The sequence below is a fragment of the Triturus cristatus genome, chromosome 7, assembly GCF_964204655.1.
Source record: "Triturus cristatus chromosome 7, aTriCri1.1, whole genome shotgun sequence".
In the NCBI taxonomy this organism is placed as follows: Eukaryota; Metazoa; Chordata; class Amphibia; order Caudata; family Salamandridae; genus Triturus; species Triturus cristatus.
Window position 1 is genome coordinate 934,081,201 of NC_140590.1, and position 26,714 is coordinate 934,107,914.

Below are 26,714 nucleotides of genomic sequence, written 5' to 3' on the forward strand. Positions count from 1 at the left end.
TTATACTTGGAGATATACCATGTCAACACAAATCGAACAACAGCTCATCCAATTTCTTGAAATATACCATGTGCAAGGAAATCAGTAAGTTTTTAACTAAATTAAATAGTCCTGGCAAAATCATAATTTTAGATACTGACACTCTAACCAGGAGTGACATTATTAGTTTCTGCCCAGATTTAACATATTTTAGAAGTGAATTTTTCATCCTCACAAAATTAACTGCAACATATCCTCTAGGCCAGCGCTTATTTTCAGATGCAACTTTTTAAAAGGCAGATCTGTAATATATTTTTAACCTTTACTTTAAGTATGGCACACGGTAAAAGAAGTATAGCACAGTAACAAACAGTCTGTCCAACTTATGGCTGCTTAACAGCACAGGCCTACATTTAAACATATTGTTTGAAATATAGTATGCATAACAATAATATCTAAACAATGAGCAGGCCAAGACCCATGGCCATGGTGTGTAAATTGTACTTTAGAAAGGTATACTGGTCACAAACTGTAGTCCTTAAACAAGGCCACATTTCCAACTATGCTATGCGATGGGCGTGTCAACCTTACCCTTCAATTACGGGAGAAGGGAGGGGTATAAGTCTTTCTGTGACTTCAATGGAACACCAAACCTTTACAGCATACGGTGACTCCTCGTGAGCCACAAACTTCCAACAGGGGATGTGTCAGCAATAACTGTTAGAAGGGGAAAGAGGGGTAATCAGATAGGGGTCGGAAGAGGGTGGGTGAAAGAAGGATATTTGGAACCCTCTCGAGGGTGGGTGGATTAAGAAATGTGAAGTAAATGGCGTGGGGAAAGGGGAAGCCAAGGATCTTATGCAGGGGTGTGTCTGCCTGTGTTTAATACATTCCTGCAATATTCTCCAGTGCCCACAAATGTATTGAAAGTTTGTCCTTGGGTCTCTCCAGGGTTACTCAACAGACCAGAAGAAGATGGAGGTTGCCTCTTAAGGAGAGAACTGAAAAAATCTTATAAGTCGTTTCCTCGTCTGTTGCCTATTTTATTTCGAGGAGGTAAAAATTCAGTCTGCTGGCTTCAGGGATTTCCTCAACGTTGGGCTTGAAGGGAGACACTACCACAGTAATTCATTCAACCTTTGTGGCGGGGGGGGGGTCCATATAGGTGGATCTGTGCTTCTCTTTTCTACAACCTTCACACGTTACTGCCTCTGGGCTCGGACTTCACCAGTACTGTTGTGTTCCAGAAAGTGTTCTCACTTGGTTAAAATCGCCTCATTTGTTATGCTCTCCAGGTTTGCACGCTTGAGTTGGCGAATTCACGGAGCTTTGACTGCCCTGTGGGGGTTTTCAAAGATTCTCATTTTCTTTTCTTTTCCTTCCCAATTCCGAAAAGTACTCCGTATTTTTGCCTTCTCCTAATTTCCACCATATGAGGCTCCTGTCTCATACTGTGCCATGCACTCCTCTATTGGTTGCCTAATTTTTTGATACTTCTAAAATCTGGTGGCTTGCTGGGAGGAACCATCTCGATCCTGTGCAGCAATTTTCAGAAGCTGATCCCAGAGTGACATCTCCTCTTCTTAGTGATTTTGCCACATCTTAGCAAACGTTTCCTCTCACCTATGTTGTTCAGGCTCCAGTCCCAATCTCTCACTACCCACACCCTGAGGGGGTTCAGCGGTTCCAGTGCTTCTTTACCTAGAGTTGTGCATCCACCTTCTCCTCTTCTAGCATGGGAACTGAAGCATTCCTTTGTCTCCAGAATTCACTTGGACCAAGCTACACCTTTAGCACACTGCTGGGTAATTGGGGTACTGAGAAGTCAGACTGCCCCAGGTGCAAACACCCTTCGCTTGGCAAAAATAACTCTGTTCAGGTCATTTTCACCAGTCCTCGGGTAGGGAATAGTGTGATGGGTGTTCTCCAACATTAGATCTGCTGTTACACCCAGAGCATAGTTAGAGGTTCACAGCAGCAATTGTTCGCTCAGAGATACAGGGCCTTTTCTTAGCTATGAGGGCTTTGCTCCATTATGGGCTGAAAGGCGCAACAGAGGAGCAGCCATTTCCCGCTAATAACTGGATCTCATATTCAATTGATGCTCAAAAAGGGGCCAGGATCTGGATTGTTCGCATCCACTGATTCATAAAGGGTGGCCGACAGGAACAGATGGCCACTCTGAGTGGGGTTGTCTGTCAGGTTGCAAGACCCTCAACAGAAGTTGTTTGTAGACTGCTCTACCATGTTGGCTGCCCAGACACCCCCATATCTGTAATCTTCAAGTGGTAACCCACTATTGTCAAACACTTACCTATACCTCCAAGGTTCCTTTTGTATATTGACAAAAGATAGGTAGTAGTGTACCCTTACAAAGAGATGGAACTGCACATCCAATAATCACTTCGAATTAACATTTATAGTGTGAAGCACTTTACAATATGTATTTATATTATTGTCGGGGTGCTTTTCTGATCTTTCTAGCACCTACTACCAGAAAGGTACCAATAACACAACAAATAAAGTTGCGATAAACAGACTTACAAGAATTAGAAAACAATATTCAGCACACCCTAATATTTATCAAAAACGTTCAAAAAGTAGGCCAATGTAATGGCCTTACATCAAATCTATGAAGCCAACATTCATGCACTAATTGTTTGACAATAAAAGACAATCCAAGTTTCCAAGTTCTACTGAAAAAGCAGAGTTCACATCACTGGATTTCTTCAAAGACGTGATTTTATTTTCCTTTGGTGGTAGGTCCAAAAACAAAACTGCCAACAGGTGTTTTGTCTTCCCTTAGACATTGTCAAGGCAAATGGCGAACTGATACTTGACCAAATAATACATCCAATAAGCAGTAGGAAATGTTCTCATAGCACTGCCATAGTGATATCCGCAACTTGTAAAAAAGGTGAGAGTAGCGCGTTTTTCACAAGCACTAAAATTTATCCGAATCCACCTTAAAATATATATGGTGAACTCAATTAGACTTTGGAGAGACAAAACCGTGCTAAGTGTGCTACATGTGTAGCACGGTTAGGACGCGACGGGATAGAGAAGAGAACGGCTTCTCTTTCGGTTGGAACTTATCAGGGTTCCACATATCGTCTCTCCAAAGTCTAATTGAGTTCCTTCCCTCCCTACTCCAGGTCTGTCACTGAAATAGAGCGGTTGAAAGGGCTTAAAGCTGGCCTTTTCGAGAGGACATCCCTGCAACACCAGGAGGAAAACCTCAAAAAGACTCAACAAAAAATCAAACAAAGTTAATCAAAAATTGACTGAGGGGTAGCTTTCTCCAGATTGGAGCTGACTGGCGCCAAAAGAAAAGAACGGACGTCAGTGTGCCTGGGTGACGCATATATAGGCACCACACAGGTCACTTCCGGCGTGGACGATGCCATGCCGAACTGATCGAAGCCACCTACTGGCATGCATGTGTACTGCTCCCGAAAACTTTCCGGATCCAGTATGACGGCTGGTGATAATTCTAAGGCAAGCAATCTGCGTCTCTTAGTCTCTATCAGATATATGTACTTGTAAAGCACACTAGCAACTGCCAGGGTATCCTCGCAGTGAGCAGGTATGTGTGCCCAGCCCTACCTATGGTAGGCTGGTAAATTATAAAGTCTGGTCTTCAGCTTCATGCAGAATTCAAGAAGAAAGGAGGAAGTTCTGTTGTGCAATGGGAGGCCATTCCACACTTTGAGATTGATGTAATAGAATACTCCTCCTGATCTGGCCTGTGTATGCACGCGATGTGTGAGAGTAAGGGTACTGCAGAGCAGAGGTGTCTGGATGGTTGGTGGAAGGAAATGCAACTGCTGAGGCAGGGGGGCCCGATTGTGTAGTGCCTTGAATGTGTGTGTGAGGAGTTAGAATTGAGTGTGTTTGTGTTCCCTGAGGTGTGCTGTGAAGTGAGTTATGTGTGAGAGGTTGTGGATGACTCTGGCTGCCGTGTTCTAGATGGTTTGTAGTCTTCTAGTGAGTTGCCTGGGGATCCGGGTATAGAGGGTGTTCCCATAGTCCAATTTGCTGGGAACTAGTCTGTTGACAGTTTTTCTAGCATTGCTTGGGAGCCATTTGAAGATCTTCCACAGAATCTTCAGGGTATGGAAGCAGGATGCAGTGAGGTGTTGACTTGTGCAGTCATGTCCAGTTTGCCGTCTCTGATTATTCAGAGGTTCCTAGCATGGGTTCTGTGTGTTGTTGTGGGTCAGAGTTTGACTGGCCACCAGCTGGAGTCCCATGGTGAGTTGTTCTTGCTGAAGATCACTACATCTGTCTTGTCAGTGTTGAGCGTGAGACAGTTGGCTTTCATCTATTTAATGACTTTGGTCATGCAATCAGTAAACTTGTTTCTTGAATTGGGGGGTCTTGTCCAAGAAGGAAAGAATGATTTGCGTGCCGTCTGCGTAGGAGGGGATGTTGATGTTGTGTGCGCGGATGATGCTGGCTCTAATTAAGACACTGTGGCACAACCATTCTAAACAAGGAATAATCTCTGCATGATGTGTGGATCAGGTGGTCCTTCATGTGATATATGACCCGAAACTATTGTGTTCTATGTTGCATGCACCAGCATCCATGGAATGAATGGCCATTAGCAGATTAGTCACAAACATAATCAATCATTACATACATAAATATAGAAACATATCAATGTATATCACTTCACAAGGCAAACTTCTATGAACACAGAGTCGTCTATCTAAGGATTGGGTGCTTTTGACGAGCCAAACTATCGAACATTTTGCGGTGTCCACCACAAAATTGACAGCACCTCCAACCAGAGAAGTGGAAAGAAGGACAACGTAATGGGTGATTCTCAGCAAACCCTCTATGACATCCTTTAGAAACTGGATTTCTATTTTGGTGTGCAACTATTTCAGTCTAATGTTGTCAAACCTCTTGAAATCATATAAAATGCAGAAAAAGCAAAGGTTTGCTTTCATTTTAATATCTATTCACCAATATTATTTACTATCAAGATGAAATTGATATGGTTATAACTTTAAGCAAATCCCTGCATTTAAACCTAGTTCAAAAGAAGCATTTTTCCAAAAGTACCTTTCTCCTCGCTATAGAGAATTCTCTCTCGCACTGTTTACATTGCATAACTTCATCATCTTTCAACCACGTATGGCCCTGAGAAGTAAGAAATATTAGGTTTTAAGATTGTAATCCAAATATGATTGGAGAAACAGACAATTTAATTGAAGGGACAATAACTTTTACTGTGACAACCCTTTGTCAACACCCTTGCATTTATTATTTTACAAATTAAGCACTGATCAGAACTCATCTCTGCCCTCAATATATTGTGAGTTATATGTCCATGTTATTGATAGATTATGTAAAATTATTCCAAACATCATCACTCACTGACTTAGTAAATGGTTTAACGCCATCTTACAAATCAAAAACACGTGTCACAAGTAGCAGATGCAATAAACAAACAAAGCACCATTGTGGCTGCTATTTTTGATGCTACATGCTAGAAAATGTTTTGACAACATATTATGGCTGCTTTCAGGGAGCAGCTTTGGAAGGAATTGGGCTAGAAATAGCCATCAAAGATAACAATTGTCCTATATCAAACGCCATGGGCATCTACATTTGCAAATACAGCCTAAGCAAAATTCATCATCCTCACACAGCAGTAAGCCAATATTCTCACTTAATTACAATGTACGGTCTGAAACCTCACACATCTAGGGCCAGCTGTATGTACTAAGCATTTTTATGGTTTCAAATGCTGTAATTCAGTATTTGTGACCAGGTAAACTTCTTTTTCAGATGTACCAATCAGATTTTAGAAGTCAGAAAATCTGGCTGCAAAATGCTGAAAAGTTACCAAGACTTCAAAGGAGGTGGTAACCCATACACAAAAAGAAATAAGCAGTGCTCCACAGGACCACAGCCAACTCCTACACAAACAAAAAATGCTTTTCTTTTTAAACACAGTCCCATTTCCTGTAAGGAAAACCGGTTGCACTTAGAAAAAACATTTGCGTCATTTATAAGCAATCGCAGACATGGTGGTCTGCTGTCTCCAGCCTGCAACTGTAGTGAGTAGCAATTTGCGACATACCTCATAACTATACATGAGGTAGGTCGGATTAAGACCCACTAAGATTCGCAATTTTAAGAACCGACCTATTAGTATATAGACTGGTTCTTAATTCTTTTTTACTGTTTGCAAAAACACTGGTAGCAACTTGTGATCAAGTTTGTGTACTAATACCCTCAAGTGTTTCAAAGATGTGGTTTTTTTTCAGTTTACCCGAGTGATTAATGGTATCAGTTTGGGCAATGCGTGCATACTGCGCATGATGGTTGTTTTAGTCAGCAAGCTGCATTTGTCTATGGTAAACGTAAAAGACTGCAAGTCCCCTCTGCTATGCATTACTTCATGAACCCAGTCTGACCTGTTCAGTCTCAGAGGTTGCAAGCCCCTTTACTGTGCTTAATGTAAGTTTCCTTGCCTCAGTGAAATCTGCCTCTCTCCCCTATTCCTGTGTAATCTGCTATCATCCACCCAATGGTCAAATCCTCTTTGGTTTTCTGAGGTGAATCAATATTAACACCCTGACCAGTACAAACCGGTCTGATCTTGGACTTCTGGCTCCAGAAACTTACAAATAGTGACTAAGGAGGAAACTGCACATCTGTCGGATAATGAAAAGAACTTCAATTTTGAAAAAGGCAGTACTTTGGTTGGCCCAGACGCCCTTCCTGTGCCTCAAAATCAATGTCAGTTCTCTTGGCCCACAACTTTGTACACTGTCTAGTTATCGCAACCATACTAACTTGGCACAGCTGTCCATGTTAGAGATTCACACCTCTAAATTTGGTACACCGCGGTAGTCCATAGTACGCGCTGAGCCACTTCTACATCTGCCCCCAACTGAAAACTCAGATACCAGTCACTAAGATCTTGAACACTGTCCCTGCCGGACACTAGTTATCTGACCGTAGTGTCCACTGGGAGGGCCACTGAGACTCCTGGCACTCTACAATTTCACAACCGATCCTGCTGGTTCGAGACTCTTCTTCTTTGGGTGGTGGTTTTTGAGTTAAAGTGATTTTAGTTATATTTGGACTGTAAATTCAGAAACCCGGGATATTTGCTCACTGAGTTGTCTAGTGCTGATCATAGAGTAAGAGACCATTGATGCAGAGAGCCAAGCACATCACATCCAGGTTGCTACATTATATATTTTATATCTGGCACCTTTCAACCACTGACTGAGGTTTTATAGGAAAATATTGCAGTGAAAGCAGAGTGTCACAGCCCTCAGAGAGCATCAATGCTGTATAAAGGAATAATAGTCACCACTGGCCAAGGTTAAAGAAAATTGAACGCCCAGTGCATACATTGTATATAATTGTTTGGGGTTTAATCTCAGCCCTAGAAAGCAAGGTTGCCTTCTAATTTTCTATCATAATTTTAACTGTTATTTTTAATACTTACCTGTCAGTAAAATTAGTATTCTTCTTTGAAGATAGAGCAGTGAGTGAACATTGACTTTGTGTGCTGTTAATCATATATGCTGCATCTGATTTTCCATTCCCTAAGAAGTCCTATTGTAATCCTGAACTGCCCTGCTTCAACACTCCTTAAGAGTCCTTTTAGTACACTATGTAAATGTTATAGCTACCTTCAGCGCTTTATTTACTTCTTTTATATCTTCCATCTTCATCTTGGATCTGAAACGAAGGAAAATAAATCAGAAATGGTCTTCAGAAATGAGAGAGAATTCAGTTCAAAAGCCTTACCTAGCAAGTAAGTCAAGAGGTCTCTAACTTGCCACTTAATGTCTTAAAATGTGCAAAGTCTTAAAACAAACTGAACATGCCGTGATTTGTCCTAGGTCTCATACTTGCTGCCCTATTCCTTTTTTTAAATCTCCGAGTAGAGGCCACACATCTTTTAAACATGAAATTGAGTTTTCTAAGTTGCTCTATAATTAGCTTCGTTTCCTTACCAGAAGCAACTGCTGGCATTAGAACTCTTTAGGTTTATGACAGATTCAACTCATTCAATCTGGGTCACACTGTACGGCGTGTAAATCCAAGAGCATGCCAGTAACTGTATGCTCGCAACAGCCTAAATGGGTAGGTGAAAGGCAACAAATAGTTTAACTGAGAACACAACCTGATGCAAAAGCAGTGAGCTGGGGCACTGAGCCCAATGGTATTTTGAACTAATAGGAGAGGACAAACGTTGCAAACGCACCGAAGAAGCCAGTTCTCATACTGTTTCATGTCTTTTCCCAAGTTGTCCAAATACAAGGTAAGGTCTACATTCAAATACTACCTGTTCACACCGCACAGGAACAAGCTGCACCTTCATTCCCAACAGAACACCAAACGTCTCCCATGTCTCCGATATCAAAGTGATCAGAGTGTAAATGACTCAAACAACAGGCTGTTTGTTGGCTGGGAAGAGTTTCATGGCAAATATTTATTTTGCACCAAGATGTTGTGATTACATTAGCAATTATCTGTGATTTTTGTTTATAAAAAAATAACTTTGATAGCACAGTGCCCCCTCACCTGCCCCACTTAGGTTGTCACCCAAACCCAATAAACAAGCAGGTAAAAGATACATTAGTTCATGTATTTTATTTGTTATAGTTAACAAAGTAAAATTGTTCTCAATTTACAAATGGTTTTACAATCTAGAAACACACTCTTATCATACAAAGATTCCCAACAAAGGAAAATAGTAAAAGGTATAGAAGGTTTACTGTAAAGTGAGCTTATGATTATCGTTGGCTTTGTTGGGAACTCTTATGTGTTCTAAAAAACCAAGAATTCTTTTATTTTTAATGTCATTTTAATTTTATACACAGGAATACTCCTCTAAGGTTTTCCAGCTGCATCACTGTGAAAGCAATGGCACAGGAGGTGGGGCAGTATTTGTACAACCAGAGACCTCCAAGAGGCCTGAGGCGACTGGACGAGACGACCTCCTCGTCCCTCGTGATGCCAGCCAAGTCACGCGCACTTGGGGCCCAATGCGCATGCGGGATTCCCGTATTCCAAACAACATCACTGCACCCCACTGCACCCCTCTAGTGACGACGTGACGTCACTGCCGAGGCGCGCAGACGCGGCGGAGGAGGAGACAGTGCGCGCTGCGTACAGGCACCTCCTCGCTCCTCCTGCTGCATAGTTAGGTTGCGTCGTGGTTGCGTTGCTCTGCAGTGTGACCGGCCCTTTGGTGTCACCCCGCGTGAGGGTGTCACCCGGTGCGGTCCGCACCCCCCGCACCCCCCTAGTGACGCCGCTGGAGGCGAGCACTGCTGTGGCTCGTCTGCTTGAATTCTTTCAGTGGCCCTTCTATAGCCCGGGATGCAGGCAGCATACTTTGGGCATGGCAATTCACCAGTGTCCCGAATGACCTGTCCATCTCTCTCCAAAAGAGTGAATATTGGCAATGGGCAGTCAGCGAAAGGCAGCCACAGCTACGGTCCACAATGGTGAGCATGAACCATTCCGATATACCATGGTTAGGATGCAAATGTTGAGTAAAATAAAGCAGCTCCACTTTTAGTTCTTACTTTCCTTCTGTTTCGCTCAGAGTTCAACAGTGTATTTTGCCTGGAGCACTTTCAGTTTAAGTATTAAATTCAGCATAAAATGATTGTTCTTCAGCTGTTTAAAATGCAACTCATGAAAAACCCGCTAAACTGCAAACTGCAAAAAGTGCCTTTTGAAAAAGTGCATACCACCCAGTCCTTGATATGAAAAAATGTTTTCAAATACTGAGAGCAAAGAAGGTACTGCAGCAACACCACATCGGTTTTGTATCGAAATTACCAGAGGGTTGGCAAATGCACTACTGATGCTTGGAGGACAGCAAGATGTTTGGCTTACGTACATCTCTCACCTAGATGCGTCACTATAATGTCATCCTGATCTCCTACATAGAGGCAACATGCTGGATCTCCTCTTTAGAGGTCAACTCGAAACACCATAACTTGGGTTTCCGTCCTACAGTCGTGTGTGTCCTGTGCATGTGTGCATGTTTCACAACAACAGGGAAAAATGGTGGAGTTCCCTGGGATACTGTGTTCCTGAGTGCACAAAATGAAGGCTGACTTTTTACAGGGTGGAGATGGCTGCTCGCACTTTCTTGATGATCATGGCCCCAAACATGAAACTGGTTTGACTGGCTGGAGAAGGCTGACATCTCTTTGGCTTTGTTCAAAGGATGTTTCCATTGCACTGGTAATTCTCAGTGTTAACACCTTTTCCTGTGTTGCTGGCCGTCATCTAGCAACAGAGGTTTTCTCTTGAGCCTTTACCAATGGGCCATTCCAAATCACTCCTTGACTAGTCTGAACTGGTCTGACCATGGAGACTCTGCTTTGAATGCCCACAATAAAATGGCCGAGATGCACTTATCCAAGAATGGTTAAGGTGCTTAAATTTAGATAATGGTTACCCATTGGTTAATCAGGCTTTCTGCCTGGTACACTAAAAGTCAAATATTGGACCCCCAAGTGTAGAAAATTGTAGATCAGTTGAACACAGAGGTGGCGAGGAAGTGGCCAGCCTGGCTCCCTGAAGGATGCTGTTGCAAAGAGCTCCAGAGAGGCGTGATCTTCTGTGGCCCAGGCGATACAGTAGAAGTTGGCACTCTCAGATGAAAACAGCCTAACATAGGGAAAGGGTTTCCCCTCCATGCAACATTCCTTGGAGAGACTATTTTACAGGGTAAGGCAGCGGATCATGCCAAGAACTCCTCTCCCTTGTCGAGGCAAGATGGCGTCTGCCACATGTCACGTGGAATGGAAGACCTGGACCATGGCGACAAATATAGAGATAATGTGATTTAGCTGCTGTCGGATTATTCTCCTGTGGGGAAGGAGTTGCCTCCCTGGTGTAGTTGGTGGCAAACCAGGGCTGCCAATGGCTGATTCCTGATTGTGCCTGGGTCTGTGGAAAGAAAGAGGCCAGGAGGTGTTGCCAAAAGAGAAGAGCAAGTTCCTATGACTGACTGGGCCAAGATGAGGTGCCCACATTAGAACTGATGTAACTACAGGGGGGCTTACTGACACAGAGGAGCAACATCTGGTCAATTGAGGGCGCCACAGTGTCATAAGGAATTGCTGCCTATACTGCTATGCCATGCCACCAAAAGAGGATAAAGGGGCAAAGAAGAGAGAGGGGATGGATATCTTCAACTTTCAGCTGCACCATGGAGTCAGTGACTGTGATAACATTGCAATGGAATTGGGTGCTATCTCTACAATGATCCCTCACAGAAGGACTACGTTCCTAGAACTGATACAGGACCTACAAACTACCACCAAATCAATTGATAAGAAAGTCATGACAATAGCAGATGAACAAGGACCTAACCCTGAATCCTCAGAAGGGACCAGACAGATTAGCTGAAAGATGTGGCATAAGCAACACATGTCTGTATTCTGGGTGACCTGTGACTCCTGGAGTTTCATAAAAAAGAAGGTGCTGCATCTAGATCTGTCATTTCTAACAACGATACTGAGAGATTTCAGGCTTCTAACTGAGAAGGGGAGAAATACTCTGAGGTAAAGGATAGTGTCATGGTGGCGTTCAGTAACTGTTCTGAGAGAGAAGTGGTACTTTGAGCAGTTAGACAATGAAAGACCATTCTTATGAAGAGTGAGAGGATTCTCGTATTTCTTGATTACAGCAGATCAGCCATAAATGTCAGCAGCTATGAATCAAAAGGACTTGATTACTCTTAAGACTGAAGAATCCATGTGGCATACCACAAGACTGGGTGTAACTCTAACTCATGATAGTAAAACATGGTAGAAAACTGGCCCAAGCAGTGGATGGCGATGGTGTGAATGTGTTGAGGAACAATTCTTCTGGCATTTTGGCCAAGATATCTGTTGTCTCATGACGTGATAGAGTAGTGTTCATGGGAGGTTTTGGAGTGTATAGCAGAGGATAGATGTTGGAATTTTATACTTAATGTCCCTGTGGTCTCGCTCCTCCTCTCTCCCTTGTACCCAACTGTTTGTTTAGGAATGGGCCTAGAGGGTGATCTTGGGGGAATCTTTATAGTTAGACAAATATGTGGTACAGAAGACAGATAACTACATTTCTGACAGTGAGTGATCAATTGTGTATGTTTATCTAAGTGGTCATTTTGGCCATACTTTTGTTTTCAGTGACAGTTGGTGTAGGTTCCCCTTTCCACTTTTCCAGTGAAAATATTGAATCCTAAAAAAAGAACACAGAGGAGACTAAACACCAGCATTAGGTAGACATATTGCCATAAGCTGAACCTTTTCTGTTATGATTCTCTCTCAGGCAGGAGACAAGACTGAAGTTTTGGAAAACCATGCAGCTTGGACCAGAGAGCTGAGCTGCCCTTTGAGGGTGAGAACTGCCCCTGAGCTCCAGAAGATCTGCCAGATGGTAAAATCTTTGTGAAGGACAACTGATTGCACTAAGACCTCATAGGAACTACAAGATCACTGGAGTGCCACTCGCCTGAAAGAAGCAAGACAGCACAGAAAAATTCCAAATGAAATGGTGAAGCCTTGGGGTCCTGTGTGTGTGTGTCCCAAGTCCTATGGGAGCCCTTGCCATTTTACGTTGCCAGTGGGAATTTCAAAGTGGGCACTGATCCATTTTTACGTCTGCACCTTTTAGAAAGTTAAAAAACACTTTGGATTTTATTTGGTTTTGAGGTAAATAGGTGAAAAATGTGGGCAGTGGTTTGTTAGTACTACTAATGGCAGTGTGCTTAAATATTCACCTTTGCATACATCTTTCTACTTAGTGCCAGAATACTACAGAAACAAGTTTCTGCTTGCAGTAAGTCCATGTGGTCTGGTATTCGAGCTGCCAAGCGGTGCCACACCATCCATGGGAACTCATACAGACATGATGGGTACTTTGGGTTCTGGCGTTTGTAACTTTTACACTCTAAATGCAGGTTTACGAATACCGGAAACCAAAGAACAAAACATACCTACGTTTATTTGCCCTAAAACACAGGATGTTTAGGTACTTGCTGCCAATTGTTAAATACACTGAATTATTTAGCTTTTTACACATTTTATACAGTACGATAATTTTAGATATTAGTTGTTTTATGTTGCAGCTAATTACGTACTTCAGTTTTAGAGTTTGACTGGTAATATTCCTGTGGTAATATTCCTGTGAAACTACTAGGCCATATATATCAGTTGTCTTCGTACACATTAATGCATGCTTTGTAGACTATCATTTTAAGACTATCCCTGAAAGGTGGCTAGTCGAATTATACTTATTTTGTTGTATATGCTAAATTTAGTCTGTGACTAAAAATAGCAAACAAGGAAGAATATGTTACTTATATTCCAAATGCAGCATCAAGGCATCTTCAATGAAGGCATACATGTTACACTGCGTGTGGAGATCCCTGAACACTAAGAAGTTTGCACGGAGTATGTCTGCTGTGTATGAAATATTAGTCTATGACCCACTCAGATTTTGTTGCCCCGCATAAAAGAGGAAATTATTGCATTATGTTCATGGACTGTGCTATGTGAGGGTAATTCTTAATATATTCTTTAACACTTCATGCGTAAATGGAGATTCTCTATTGTGTTACTTAGACTGTGTTGGTATTTTTGAACTGGTGAATCAACTCCAATGCAAGCATGTCTCCTTACTTAATTTAGACCAATCGTAACCTTGAGGTGTCTGCTGCAGCTATTGACTTCCTTTTGGATGCACGTTTATAATCCTAACTTTTTGGGCACTAACTGTTACACATGCTGTTCTGGTAAGAAAAGTACAAGCTAACTGTTTTCCTCTTAATGGTAACAGTCAAATCTGCAGAGTACTGGTACAGAATTAGCAAAGCACTAATTCAATGCAGCATTTGTGTCCACTTACCACCCAATGCCCTTTGACCTCTTTCTCACCATAACAGGAGGAGGCCAATCAGTGGCACAAGGACGCAGTGATCTCTTTTTAAATGTGTAAATCACAAAGGAGTCTGCTTTGACATGAATCTTGATACATATGGGCCCTTATATTAAACAACAATGCAAGGTGTCAGAGATAGTTTTGAGTGGCTTCTAATAGTACTCTAGAGGAATGTTCAAGACTTTCATTAGCAAAGATAAAAACCAGATTTGTCTAAACCACACTTTGTTACATAAAGGTTTATCCCCCTGATCTCCACCCACCTGCATATGTAATCCATGATATAAAGCTACTCTCTGTATCATAGAATTAAAGAATGTGGTCAGATCTGGTGCATAGTTATTGAGTCACTACAAGCCCAAACCCAAACGGCAATTCAACCATGTATTCCTTCCCTATATTATACAAGTCCTCACTGTGGTTGCCCTCTCCCCTTCAAGTCTGCAATCCTTTGTGCAATCCTGTATTTCTTGCATAGGTGCCTGCCAGAATGTCTTAGATATCTAAATGGGTGACAGTGGAAATGCTGAACTCATCTGTAAATTGTTTTTGGTTCCATAGACTAAACGTCAACTGTCCTTCCGCTTGCTTGTCACATCTTTTTTTTTATTTTTTTATTGAAGTCCAGGTTTACAAAATACTAAAACAATACATCCATAGAACAAAATTTCTTTTGAGCATAAGAAGATTAATAAATAGAACATAAAGCACTAGGAAATCATGGACAGATACAGTAAAGAGATAAAAATATTGTTAGTTTTTTAACAACATACAAAAGGCGATGACCCCTCCTGGTCTCAAACTTAATCAAAATATGAGACCCAGATTTTTTCAAACTTTCTGAGACCGCCCACACGTAATGCACAAGTACGTTCACTTCTTTTATCCAATTTCATTTTATGGACCCATTCTTGAACAGAAGGAATCAAAACAGTGTGCCACCTTTGCAACAAAAGTGATCTAGCTACTGCCATTGCGATGTATAAAAATTTGACCAATTGGTCAGAAAGAAAAAGATCTCGATCGAAACCAAAAATAATTTACAAATCATTCACTGCTAATTGTATACAACATTCAGTTTCCAAATGACAGAAGATATGCTCCCAAAACCTCCGAATCCTAGGACAATGTAACATAATATGCAACCAATTAGCCATAGAGTGGTTAATACAGCAGAAACAGTGCGCTGATTGATTAACATACATTTTCGAAAGAGAGAGAGGTGTTTGGTAAAGTAGCCATTTCCTAAAAAACAACATCCTTAGCCAATTTGCACCTCTTAGCACACTGAAATTAAGTTTATTAATAACTGACCACATATTAGGAAAAATGTCTAAGTTTTCATGGTCCATCCATTTTTTGATTGCCTTCTGTCCAAGATCCGAACCCCTAACTAAGGCTAAACGCTTTTTCCATGCCCCAGGTTTTCTGCCGGGTGCATCCTCTAAAAGTTCTTTAACTAGCTGATGTTGTTCGCCAATTAGGGATACATCTAATTCAGAAAGGAATTTATGGATGACCCCAAAAGAATAAAAACAACAATTGAGTGAGGGAGCACTCCAAATGATAAATCAATTTAATCAATAGTCCTCAGAGTAAGAATAGCGGTGCATCAGTTATGTGGGAGTTTGTCCTCTCCCACTGAGCAGAAGAACAGATAGTGACAGGATGCGGACCTGTTTATAACTGAGCACTGTTCACAAAGTGTCTGAGCTAACACTAACCAATTTTAAATTCATAATATGTTTAATTTTCATCATAGAAACAAAGTATTCACTGAAACATTTCGCAATATTCGTATGTAGAACAACAAATAAAGATATTGCGGTTTGTACCAATGCAAATTCATATGCTGTATGCATAAAACTCAGAAAGAATAAAGTCATTAACAATCAATTGCGACATTTCAATCGGAGTCAACCATCCTCCATTCCTCCAGACCTTACGAAATCCAGCAGAGGCCCATTTTAATGAGAGTTGTGAGGAATGTGTAATCCCTGCTAATGGTAAAATGCCAGATAGTAAGGTTGCTGAATTGATTACAGGGAAGGACTATTTTTTATAGAAAGCCTGTCGTTTTTTCAGAAACCATTGGAGGCACTTATAATGAACCAATTTAGGGGATTTGAAAATTGACAAAGGGGAGTGGATCTGACTTTCCCTACACATTAGCATCATATAATCATTAATAAAAAGATTTGTTTGAAATGATTTGAATCTAGATAAATATTGTGCAAAGTAGGCATAGTAATAATCCTGAACCTCTATCTCCGGTTTGATAATAAGCATGATATCGTTGGCGTATAATTTCAATTTCGCCATAGAAGGAATTGGGGGACGAATATCAACACAATTCCTAATTGCTATCACCAATGGTTCGATAAAAAAAGCAAACAGGACCGGTGATAAAGGGCACCCCTGCCTTGTGCCTTGTTTAACTTTAACCTGCCCGGCCACCGAAGTATTAATAATTACATTGGTTTCAGCTTTAAGATATAGATTATGGATCAGGGCCGTGATCTTTGGGGAGATGCCAAAATGGCCTAAAATCATAAACAAGGTCTCCCACACAACGAGGTTAAAAGCCTTCTCGGCATCCAATAGAAGGACTAATGCAGGTATCCTCTGCGTGTCTAAATAATCCAACGCCTCAGTTAAATAACGTGTGTTAGTGGCTAGCTGCCTACCAGCAATAAAACCATTCTGGTCCGGATGGATCAATTGCGCAGCGTATGTATTAAACCGCATTGATAACAATTTAGTGACGATCTTGTAGTCTGAATTTAGCAACATTATCGGGTGATAAGAGTTTTGGTCCTCGCTGTTCTTACCTTTTTTCAGGAAGCTAACTAGGTTACCTTGTCTAAAAGACTCTGGTATTGCCCCCCCACCCCCAACATGGAATTAACGGAACAAAGGAAAAAATCCGCAACTGAACTAAAAAAGACTTACAAAAATTCAGGCGGAAATCCATCTGGGCCACAGGCCTAGCCATTGGGCAGATTCTTAATAACCCCCTCCAGTTCTTCCATAGTGAAGGGGCTTGCCATAGATAGCTTTTCGATTTCCGAGAGTATCGGTAATCCATTATTCTGCAAGAATCTTTTAGGGAGGTCCTATCCACAGTCTGTTGTTGACCATAAATGGACCCATAATGATGTAACATTATTTCACCAATTTTGACTGGATCCTCTATACGAGAGGCGGTCAAGGGGCATTTTAACACATTGATCTGATTAGAGGCAGCTTTCTCCCTAGCCTGCCAGGCCAAAAATTTACCCGTAAAATTTCTTTCCTCATATGTTTTTTGACAGAGTTGTTGAAAGGAGGATTCACCCCGAGTGTAGTAATTGGCACTGAGTTCCCGCTTAGCCTGATCTAACTGGCGCTGGTTAAACACAGAGGGATTGTTAAGAAATATAGAATACGACCTTTGGACTTTCTGCTCCAAATTTCTCTTAACTTCCTTGGCCTTTTTTATGTTTTCTGCATCTTTTCCAATGATTAAACCCCAGATGAAGGCCTTGAGTGTGTCCCAAATCACACTTAGTGGAGCAGACTCATAATTTCGTAAAAGAAATTCCTTAATCTCTGTCCTGCTAAAACCCACCCAATCCTCTTCATTAAGATATTGTTTATTCAATGTCCATCTTTTAGGGGACCTAACACAATCTCCTAAATATACCTCAAGCACCAACATAGCATTATCCGAGAATGCATTATATAAGGATCTCTCCCGGCTGAAACGCAGTCTCCGAGAGACCAAAAAAAAGTCAAGGCGTGACGAGGTATGAAATCTGCCTGACCAGCAAGTATACGCTATTTCGGTTGGATGAGCCGCACGCCATGGATCCTGTAGGTCCAAAGTTGCTCCATAATGTTGCACAGTTCTTAGAACTTTGAGTTTCAACTTTTTTTCAGCCCGTGCTGAGGAGTCGACTTTAGGATTCATTAGAACATTAAAATCGACCCCCAGAATCAGCTCACCCAGTACCTGAATCAGAGATTGAAACAGATCCTCAAGGACCTCAACTGGGGCGTATATACTGACAAAAGTTATCTGTCTCTGAGAATGCAGGTAACCCAGCACCAACGGCCATACTGATCTTTATCAAAATTAACAACCTTGGCCTGAAATTGTTTACTTACGAATATTGCTGTGCCTCTATGGGAAGCTGAGGACGAAGAGAATCCCCTATAAGCTGCCCAAGACCTAAACATAGAAAAATCTGGCAGCTTAGCAGCTGGTATATGGGTCTCTTGTAAAAAAATCACGGCCAAGGTTTTCTGTTTTAATCCATAACTCAATGGCCCACATTTTCTTTTTATTATTAAGACCATTAACATTAAAAGAGACCATTTTCAGCAAATCCTTGCTAGCCATACTTAAAGACCGACCAAAATAGAGACCCCCTAAACACCCCACCTAGAGACAAACTAAAAAATGGATGTATAAAGCCTAAATAGAATTACAACAAAAAAGGACTTCATTTTCTCCCATATGCTCCCATCCCACCCCTCATAACTCCTCCCCTAAAAATGTGGAAAATCCCCCAACATCCACACTAACCACATTTCACCCCCCCCCCCCCCATCTAACTTGGGTGTCATGGATTTACACCCGGGTTGATCCTACCCCTAACCCCCCAGAAATGGTTAAACTTGTCAACTATTAATTAAACATGCAAGCACAGCGTGCGCAATGAGCGAAAAAACCCAACTGTGGTCAAAAAGTAGCAGCTTAGCAGACAACTTGATCCTCCAATAGCAAAGGCAAGAGGCAGGAAAGGCAAAGGGGGGCCATACCCAACTGACCCCCTAATTAATAACAATGACAGTTATAATAAATCAAGCATTTCCTTCTAAGCCCCTGGAGCCCTGCGAGATCTCTTTTAGTAAATTCTGGGCTTCATCCAGGTCAGAAAACATAAAAAATGTGCCCTTAACCATGACCCTCAGTTTAGACTGTTGGGCGATAGATGCTTGCGCCCCATTAGCTTTGAACAAATGGAGGATCTTCACAAATTCTTTTCTTCTACGGGCCGCTACAGCGGTCATATCGGAAAAGATACGGCATTTCACAGTTTCATTCACCGGAAACTGTCTGTTGAATTGCTTTAGTCAGAATTCTGTCTTTTATACGATAGTCAGCAAAGCTTAACAATATTGTCCAAGGCATCGTAGAGCTGGGAAACGGGCGGGCAGGAACACAATGGGCCCTGGTGATGGTAATATCTCCTTCTAACTCTGGAATAACCCTGTGTTTAATGAATGAGTTGACCCATTGCAGGGTTTGGGAGCCTTCAATTCCTTCCGGAATTCCAACTATCCGGAGATTACACCTCCGTGAATGGTTTTTTAACTCCTCCAGGAGTTTTTTGCTTTTAGCTACATCTTTGGCTTCTCCCAATACAATAGTCATCTGGTCCTCTAGAACTGAGATCCTGGCTTCTGCCTCCTGGAGTTTAATTGGAAAACTTGACATTGTCTCCTCGATTTTCCCTAATCGTTGATGAAGTGAGGCAAGTTCAGCTTTCTGGGATCTCTTTAACTCACGGACTTCTTCCAGAATTAAGTTCAGCATGTCACGGACACTAATCTGGAATTCACCAGCTGATTCCATATTTGGGCTAGAAATGACATTAAGGGGGTCGACAGCGGAGGAAAAAGAACTCCCTACCACTATCGTCTTGGGAGACGATAGGAGGTACCAGTTCTTGCGAAGGAGCCTGAGGCTGTGTCAATGACTCGACTTGAGGAATTATTGGAGAACCAGGGGCACTGGAGATGACAGCAGCCTGACCAGCTTGACCAGGTACTTCTGATGGTTCTGATTGCCCCACTTGTCCCCCATTTGAAGCAGCCATCAAAGTTGAAGAAGTCAGTCTATCCTGACTTGGATTTGAATTTTCCCCCAGGGAAGTCTCCATGATTGTAGGAAAGTCAGTTTTTGGGTTACTTTGCAAATTTTCCTGACTGAAGGGGGCCAAGTCTGCTGCTGCTGGTACTGGAGCAGATGGCACTATGACTCCAGAAGGTTTAAAAGATTTCATGGCTGAACTAGGGCCTAGAAATGAAGATTGTAGCGTTGCTTTTTAAAAAAATAATGAAAATTGTGTTGCTTCTTTTGTCTCCTTCACCTTTTTAGGTCCTTCGGTCCCTGAATGATCCTGTAGAGATGTAACTAAAGTGGCAGTAGCTACATTTTTATCTGCCAAGCCCCCCGTGCCTGCCGGCTCTGAGGATGCGACAAAGGAGAGCTCCTCCTCTTCTGAGCTTTCTAGAGTAGAGTCCAAACCGAGCAGATTGGGGGCATTGTCCTTACTGGCCAATCGGGCTGCCTCTTTTGCCTCCTTCGCCTGGGCTCGGCGAGTTTTAACTTTGAGAAGAGCATTAAGCAGTTTCCCCATTTTGGCCTCTGTCTTACAACTCCTTACAGCCCCAGGTGTGGTGTGATAGCACCTATAGAATGTGCTTCTAATATGCTCCTTTTAAGCAGTCTCTCCCCAAAAAGTGCAACCAAGCCAAAGAAGCAATGAAGAAGCAAAACAATAAAAATAAATTTTAATTGTTTTGCAGAAATGCCAAAGCAGAAAGACTAAGCGGACTTCGAAACAGCCTGACTATAGCCGCTGTCAGGCGAAATAATCCAGCAATTTACCTATACAGTCCAAAAAACTGAAGGCTTTGAAGTCTGTCGTAAGGGCAGCCGTGGAGTTAAAGGGCAGCGCGTTGTTTTTTTTTTTTTTTAAATGTTGATATTTAATAGTGAAATATGCCAATACTCTTTACAAAAGCACTGAAGGTGGCACCGTATTTAATTTGCCAAGCGTACAGACCAGCGATCTTTTATCTGTTGCTTAAGTCCGGGTTCCCCTGTCTCCATACAACTTCCAGGAAGATTTTCGCTGTCTGCTGAGCTCACGACTCTACACCCAGACGTGTTTGGAATTTAGTTTCTGATAGGGAGGCTTCCATTCTTGTATGTCACTAGTGTTAGGGAAATACTATAGTTCCCCTTCTTTCTTGATATCCGTTCTGTTAAGGGCATTTGATTTAAGTAAAGCTGATCCAGGTTCAAACTATGTAAGTGGAGGTAATCATTTAGCAAACTTTCTACTAAAATACGGTTTCTGTCAGCTGGAGCTCACGGCCCTACACCCAGCACTCGGCAGCTATGATGATCAAAGCGGCCGCCACCGCCACCAGCGCTCCCGCCGCTCGAAGCAGCTCCCTCTTCTCACCTGCTGCGGGATCGTCAAAACCCACTCTGGGAGCCTCGCCGTGGCAAACGCACTTAAGGAGCGAGCAATGCTACGCGGTTGGTCCGAAGGAGATTTGGCCAAAAAGCTGCGTTCAGTCAACGAGCTCAGGATTCATGGAGACGAAAACCTGCTGCATGCCAGAACCCCGATCCACCATTGCTGGGGGCGGGGCAGTGTTCACCTGCGGTACTCGGAGGCGGGGTTCTCCGAAGTCCGCATTCCCCCACATCTTGTTAATGATTATTCACTAATTGAAAATATCTTTGAAAACTAACATTTTTCAAAGAAGAACGTTTTGATGTCAAAACCAGCGCTAGAAGTGCACGATGCCCTGCATATTTTTACTTTGGTTCTTTGCCATCGAAGACTAAAGACCAATGTGTTACTTTTGGTGTGATGGCGCAGACTTTTAATTTTGCTTTAAGGTTGATGGTGGCAATATGCTGTTTCTTAATTGTTTTCTATGTCTGAAGGGTTTTTCTACTGTAGAAGTATGCCTAAAGAAAAATTAGTTTTGTGTGCTGTTGTAGGCTTCAATGGCAATGTAATGTTTAATGTGAATAGTGAGCTGGTCCTTTTTGATGATTTATTGGCCTGAATTTTTGAAAATATTCTATTCTTCAATATTCTTTATATTTTTAGGAGTCCAAGTACGCCCGGGCCCTGTAAGATTCGAATATTCAACTACATACTCCTTCTCCTTCTCCTCTTGCTTAAGTCAGCTGATATCTAACTCAACAGCCACTTCATGACCTACTGTAAGAAACATAATGACATTTGAACCCTGTAGCAGAGAGAGGTTATGGTCTTTCAATCCAGGCAAATCACGTATAAAGCTGTGGGGAAATTATTAATGGCATATTTTCCATTGCTAATGGGCTGTTCTGGGCTGTTTTTGGGGTGATCCTACCATGTAAGCAACTGATGATTACATACCTAGCCTCCCTTCGTTTGCCAATATTGTTCCCTGGACATATTCCCCTGTGATTGGCAAGGAAGCCTTTGGAGACAGCAACCCAAACATAAAAACACCAGCCTACTTCTCATTTAGAAATGTTCTGTTGTCATTCATTACAATGCACTGCTCATGCACCAGCCCTGCAAAGTAAAATATCAAAGAATGGAATAACCGGTTTCTTGCCCTTCTAATGCATATGCATGTCTTATTCTATTTCAATGCACATATAAAGACTAGTTATCTATTATGTCATGAATTGAATGTTAAGACAAAAGGAAAAGTTTCTTACTTGTAATCCTTCTTCTCTTCCAGAGGAATTCTCATCAAATACATAAGCACTGTATTGTCCTGCCCATTTGGGGGCAGGCGGGAATCCTGAAGCATTTTGTAAACACGCATGTTATATTCAAGACCTGTAACTGCACTTAAAAAGTCTAGGAAATATCGCTCACAAAACATTTTTTTTAAAGGAAACATAAAGTGAATGCAGGAGAATGCTAGCGGTCAGGCTGCACAAGCAAAAGAAGGGAAATGCAGAAGAAAGCTAGCAGTCAGGCTGCACAAGCAAAGCCCCAAAAATGGCACTGTGCCTTTAAGGACCTCCTGTGCATGTCCCAGAGGAGACCGTTAGGTCAGTTCATTTTTATGGAGACAATGGGATCCTGGTGGGAGAAGGAAGAAGAACTTCTGCTTTATTATCTTGTCTGGGAAGGTAGGAAGATGACCCTGATTAGACTTCCCCTTAGGTTCACCTCGGAAGAAAATTCAGATTGCAGTTAGGAAACATTTCCTTCTCTTGTAGGGGATCCTCATTAATCATGAGCAGTGAATAGAATAGCAAGTTCACCTGCAAAGAATCTGCGGGCAGGAAATCAAAATAAACAGCCCTTAATGTCACCCAACAAGATTTCTCATAGAGACTTGGGCATTTGCTCTTGAGTCTGAATCCAAACAATAGTCTAGTGAAGGTATGTATGGATCTCCACATAACAGTTTTACAAGTCTCTAAGATAGGCATATTTCTCAAAAGAGCTATTGTAGCTGCTCTTGCCCTAGTTCAGAGAATTTTTGGTTTATCAGGGAGAGGCCCATTTGCTAAGTGATGACAAAACCGAATACAAGAAACTATCCATCTAGAAATTGACTCCAGTGGAAATGCCATATTATCCATGGATCTTAATTTATGAATGCATGGTCAAATTGTCTGATATATTTTATTTTGTCTAGAAAAAAATCAAAACCCATCTCACATCAGTCGAGAGCCCAATGCACTGGAAGGGTTCTGGTTGAAGGTTGGCAAATTTTTTTTGATTTACATGAAAATCCAACAGCACCTTTGGCTGGAAGCTAGAGTGGGTTCTCATTACCACTCTGTTGCTATGAAAAACTGTACACGTTTTGTTGGAACACAGAGCCTGGATTCACTGACCCTTTAGATACAAGTAGTAGCCACCAGGAAAGGGGTCTTCATTTTAGGTGCTGCAGAATCACCTTATGGATTGGGCCAAAAGGTGAACTGGACAATTTCCACTGTGGAGAAGGTGTCAGAGTAGGAGGAAAAACCTCCACGATACCTTAAAAGAAATCCTTCACTAGTGGAATTTAAAAGAAAGAGTTCTGTGCAGTAGATTTCCTAGTTGTAGTGATCGCTGCAAGGTGTACTTTTATAGACATAAATGAAAGGCCAGGCCTTGTCAAATGTAAAAAGGATGGAATACTCACCTCATCTTGGCATCTAATAGGGTTATAGTTAATATTCTTGGCATCTAAATGGGCAACAGTTATTTTGCAGAATCTCTTCCACTTAAATGCATATGACACTCTTGGAAGGTCTCTTCACCTCTTTCAAAATCTACATACAATCTTTCAAAATATTTAAATGCCCATATTGAAGATTTCAGGAGCCAAACCACTAAGCTCAACAATGGTTGGTTGGGCTGTAGGAGTTGGATCCCAAACTTGTACAGAATATCCAGCCTGCCCAGCAGCTTCTAGTGTGGTCTCGTTGATAGTTGCAACTGAGATGGCCATTCTGGGTCTACAAGTATCATTCTTGCTCTGGAATATCGCAGCTTAAACTGTTGAAAACAGTGAGATGGAAAAAAGCATAGAGAAAGTTCCCTGACAAGTCGATCAAATGGGCATTTCCCAGGGACCCTGGTACGGTAATATCTTGGCACAGACTGGGCATTTTTTGTTGTTTGGCTTGCAAATATGTTTATTTATGGATAGCCTCATTCTTCGGAGCCTGTTTGCAGCATCTATCCATTGAGGATGAAACCTTGATTTTGCTGCATTAGTTGACTGAGAATATCTGCTTGTTTCTTTTGAATACCCGGTAGGTGGACTGTTGTTATACTCAGACCAACAGACTTTTCCGAATGGTTTGGACCTCCAGGGAAAGTGGTCTTGATTGTGTTCCCCCTAAGCTTGCTCAGATTATACATTGTGGGTGAACTGTCCATTTGAATAAGAAAGGTATTTGTCTTGAACAATGGGAAGAACGATTTCAGAGCTTTAGGGATAGCTCTTAACTCCAGAAGATTGATGTGGTAGGACATTCCCTTCTCTTTTGCCTGCATCTGCAGATGGTCCATATGAGCCCCTATTCACATAGTTATACATCTGGAGGAAAAGTAGTGGAAGGAGCAATGACACCCAATTTCATCACTGTACATACAATAATAGCAGCAGGAAGGAGATCCATTCTAAGGAAGAGAGGGTCCTCCGCTGCTGTCTTATATTATTTCTGTTGTCTGATATAAGCAGATTTCACATGTGTCAGAGAAACAATTAGTTGCATTGCTGGTTCTAAAAGATGCTGGATCAAAGCAATAAGGATCCTGATGATGCAATGTCTCGAAAATTACAGACACAGTAGTGATAGGGGTCAGTACAGGACTGTTGAGCTTTGCTGCTCCCCTAAATATCTCATTAAGGTATTAATGTTAACCACAAGTGATGTTAGTGCAGGAGGAGAGACCAAGTTGGAGAGCAGCCCCTGATAGAGGAACGATCTAAAGTATAAGATGAAATTAAAGGGGAGTGACTACATATCCTAGAGGCCTGTGAGAACTAGAGCTCTCAGTATGGGGTCTTAGGCGCCTTGGAGGAGAAGAAAACCTCCTCGGAGATCTAGATATATCTAGCCATACCATCTCATTCTTGAAGTCTCCTAAATAGCAGACTTAGGTGGCACTGATGTAACCTAAGGGATCACTGGCGACTTCAGTCGCAGTTCAATAACAATATTCCAGTCCTTAGATTCAATATACCTGGATCAAGAGAAAATAAACATTTTGAACTTATGGGTGACCAGCTAATTGAACAGACTGGTAACAAGTGTTGAGAAAAATATATGAATACATATGTGTATACTTCATAGTTAGTTCCAATTCTCACCCACACTTTCTCAACCTACTGAGCTATCCCACTTCTCCCTACTACACATGCTGCAAACCAGGTCCTCCGCGGCACACGAGCCCCGCTCCCTCACAGATTCCAGCCTTGTAACAAGGCTCTCACTGCCCTAGACAGCCCGGCAGCTGCAGACACCACTTCCCCTTTTTGAGGCCTTTCTCTCTCTATCGTACCATGCACATCTGGTACCAATTACCTCAAAGAAACCCCTATCCTGCCTTTGTGTCTCCCATGTTAGCTAAGCTCATTAGGACATTCCAGACGCATAGACCGTTTCCTTCTCAGAGCCCTCGACAACAGCTGTCTATACTGCAAGTTATAGTACAGATGTTTTCCTTCCATTTTATGCTAGTCCTAAATTTCTATATGTTTTCTCATATTTGCCTCATTGTCTTCTTTGTTCTATAATGTAGATAAGACTGGTTTCCTGGCCATTTGGGGAAGATGGAGCCTTTAGTGCATGCCCTGGTGACGTGCAAGTCTGCTCTTCTTCCTTGGCCGGACTTCAAGCATTAATGCCTACAAATAAATATCCATTAAATATAATTGGGTTACCCTGTGTCCCTCAGAACCTATGTCAGCTATCCTTGGAATAAGTAAAGTACATATAAGGATACACTGAACAAAACATTTTTGGGACATTTTGATTATTTGTGGTTCCAAAGTCTCATGTTTGTGTATGTGATCACCGGGAGATTTGTGATTTTCACTATGTGTATGTTAATGTTATGTATTGGTAGAAGATAGCCCTGAGACTCAGATAGCTGATTAGACAAACTGTCCAAAGTATGTAAGTAATTTTTGTTCCCTAGTTTGAAAATGGAAGGGGAGTAGCGATAGGTGGCCTGAGATCTCTTGAGATAGATTAAATTAGATATTTTACAGAGACCATAGAATTACGGGGTACGCAGCATGGGAGTCACACTGTATGAGCGATTGTTTGCAGCAATGGAGTTCAACTGCTAGAAAGAGAGCTCTCCTTTTAGAGAAGAAAGGCCAGAGAAATGGGAAACCACCTCAGTCTCTAGACACAGGGTCTGAAGAGAGTTTGGCAGAGAACAGTGAGTGTGCGCCACCTAACAAAAGATAATAAGTACTGTGAAAGGATTGGCCCATGACCTAGTCAATGTTTGCTAGAATTAAGTAACTGCGTG

General features: G+C 41.9%; 1 protein-coding gene across 8 annotated transcripts in view; it reads right to left on the reverse strand.

Annotated features, from left to right (window-relative positions):
• Positions 1–26,714, reverse strand: part of LOC146810867 (RUN and FYVE domain-containing protein 1-like) — a 516,661-nt gene that overhangs the window by 56,598 nt on the left and 433,349 nt on the right. For 7 of the 8 annotated variants that reach the window (XM_085617892.1, XM_085617897.1, XM_085617895.1 and 4 more), the window contains 2 exons: positions 7,647–7,695; positions 5,053–5,130 (listed from right to left, as the gene is read on the reverse strand). In XM_085617892.1, the coding sequence (XP_085474018.1) occupies positions 5,053–5,130; positions 7,647–7,695 (127 nt within the window). The remainder of the gene's footprint in view (positions 1–5,052; positions 5,131–7,646; positions 7,696–26,714) is intronic. The other variant, XM_085617894.1, reaches the window with a different exon arrangement.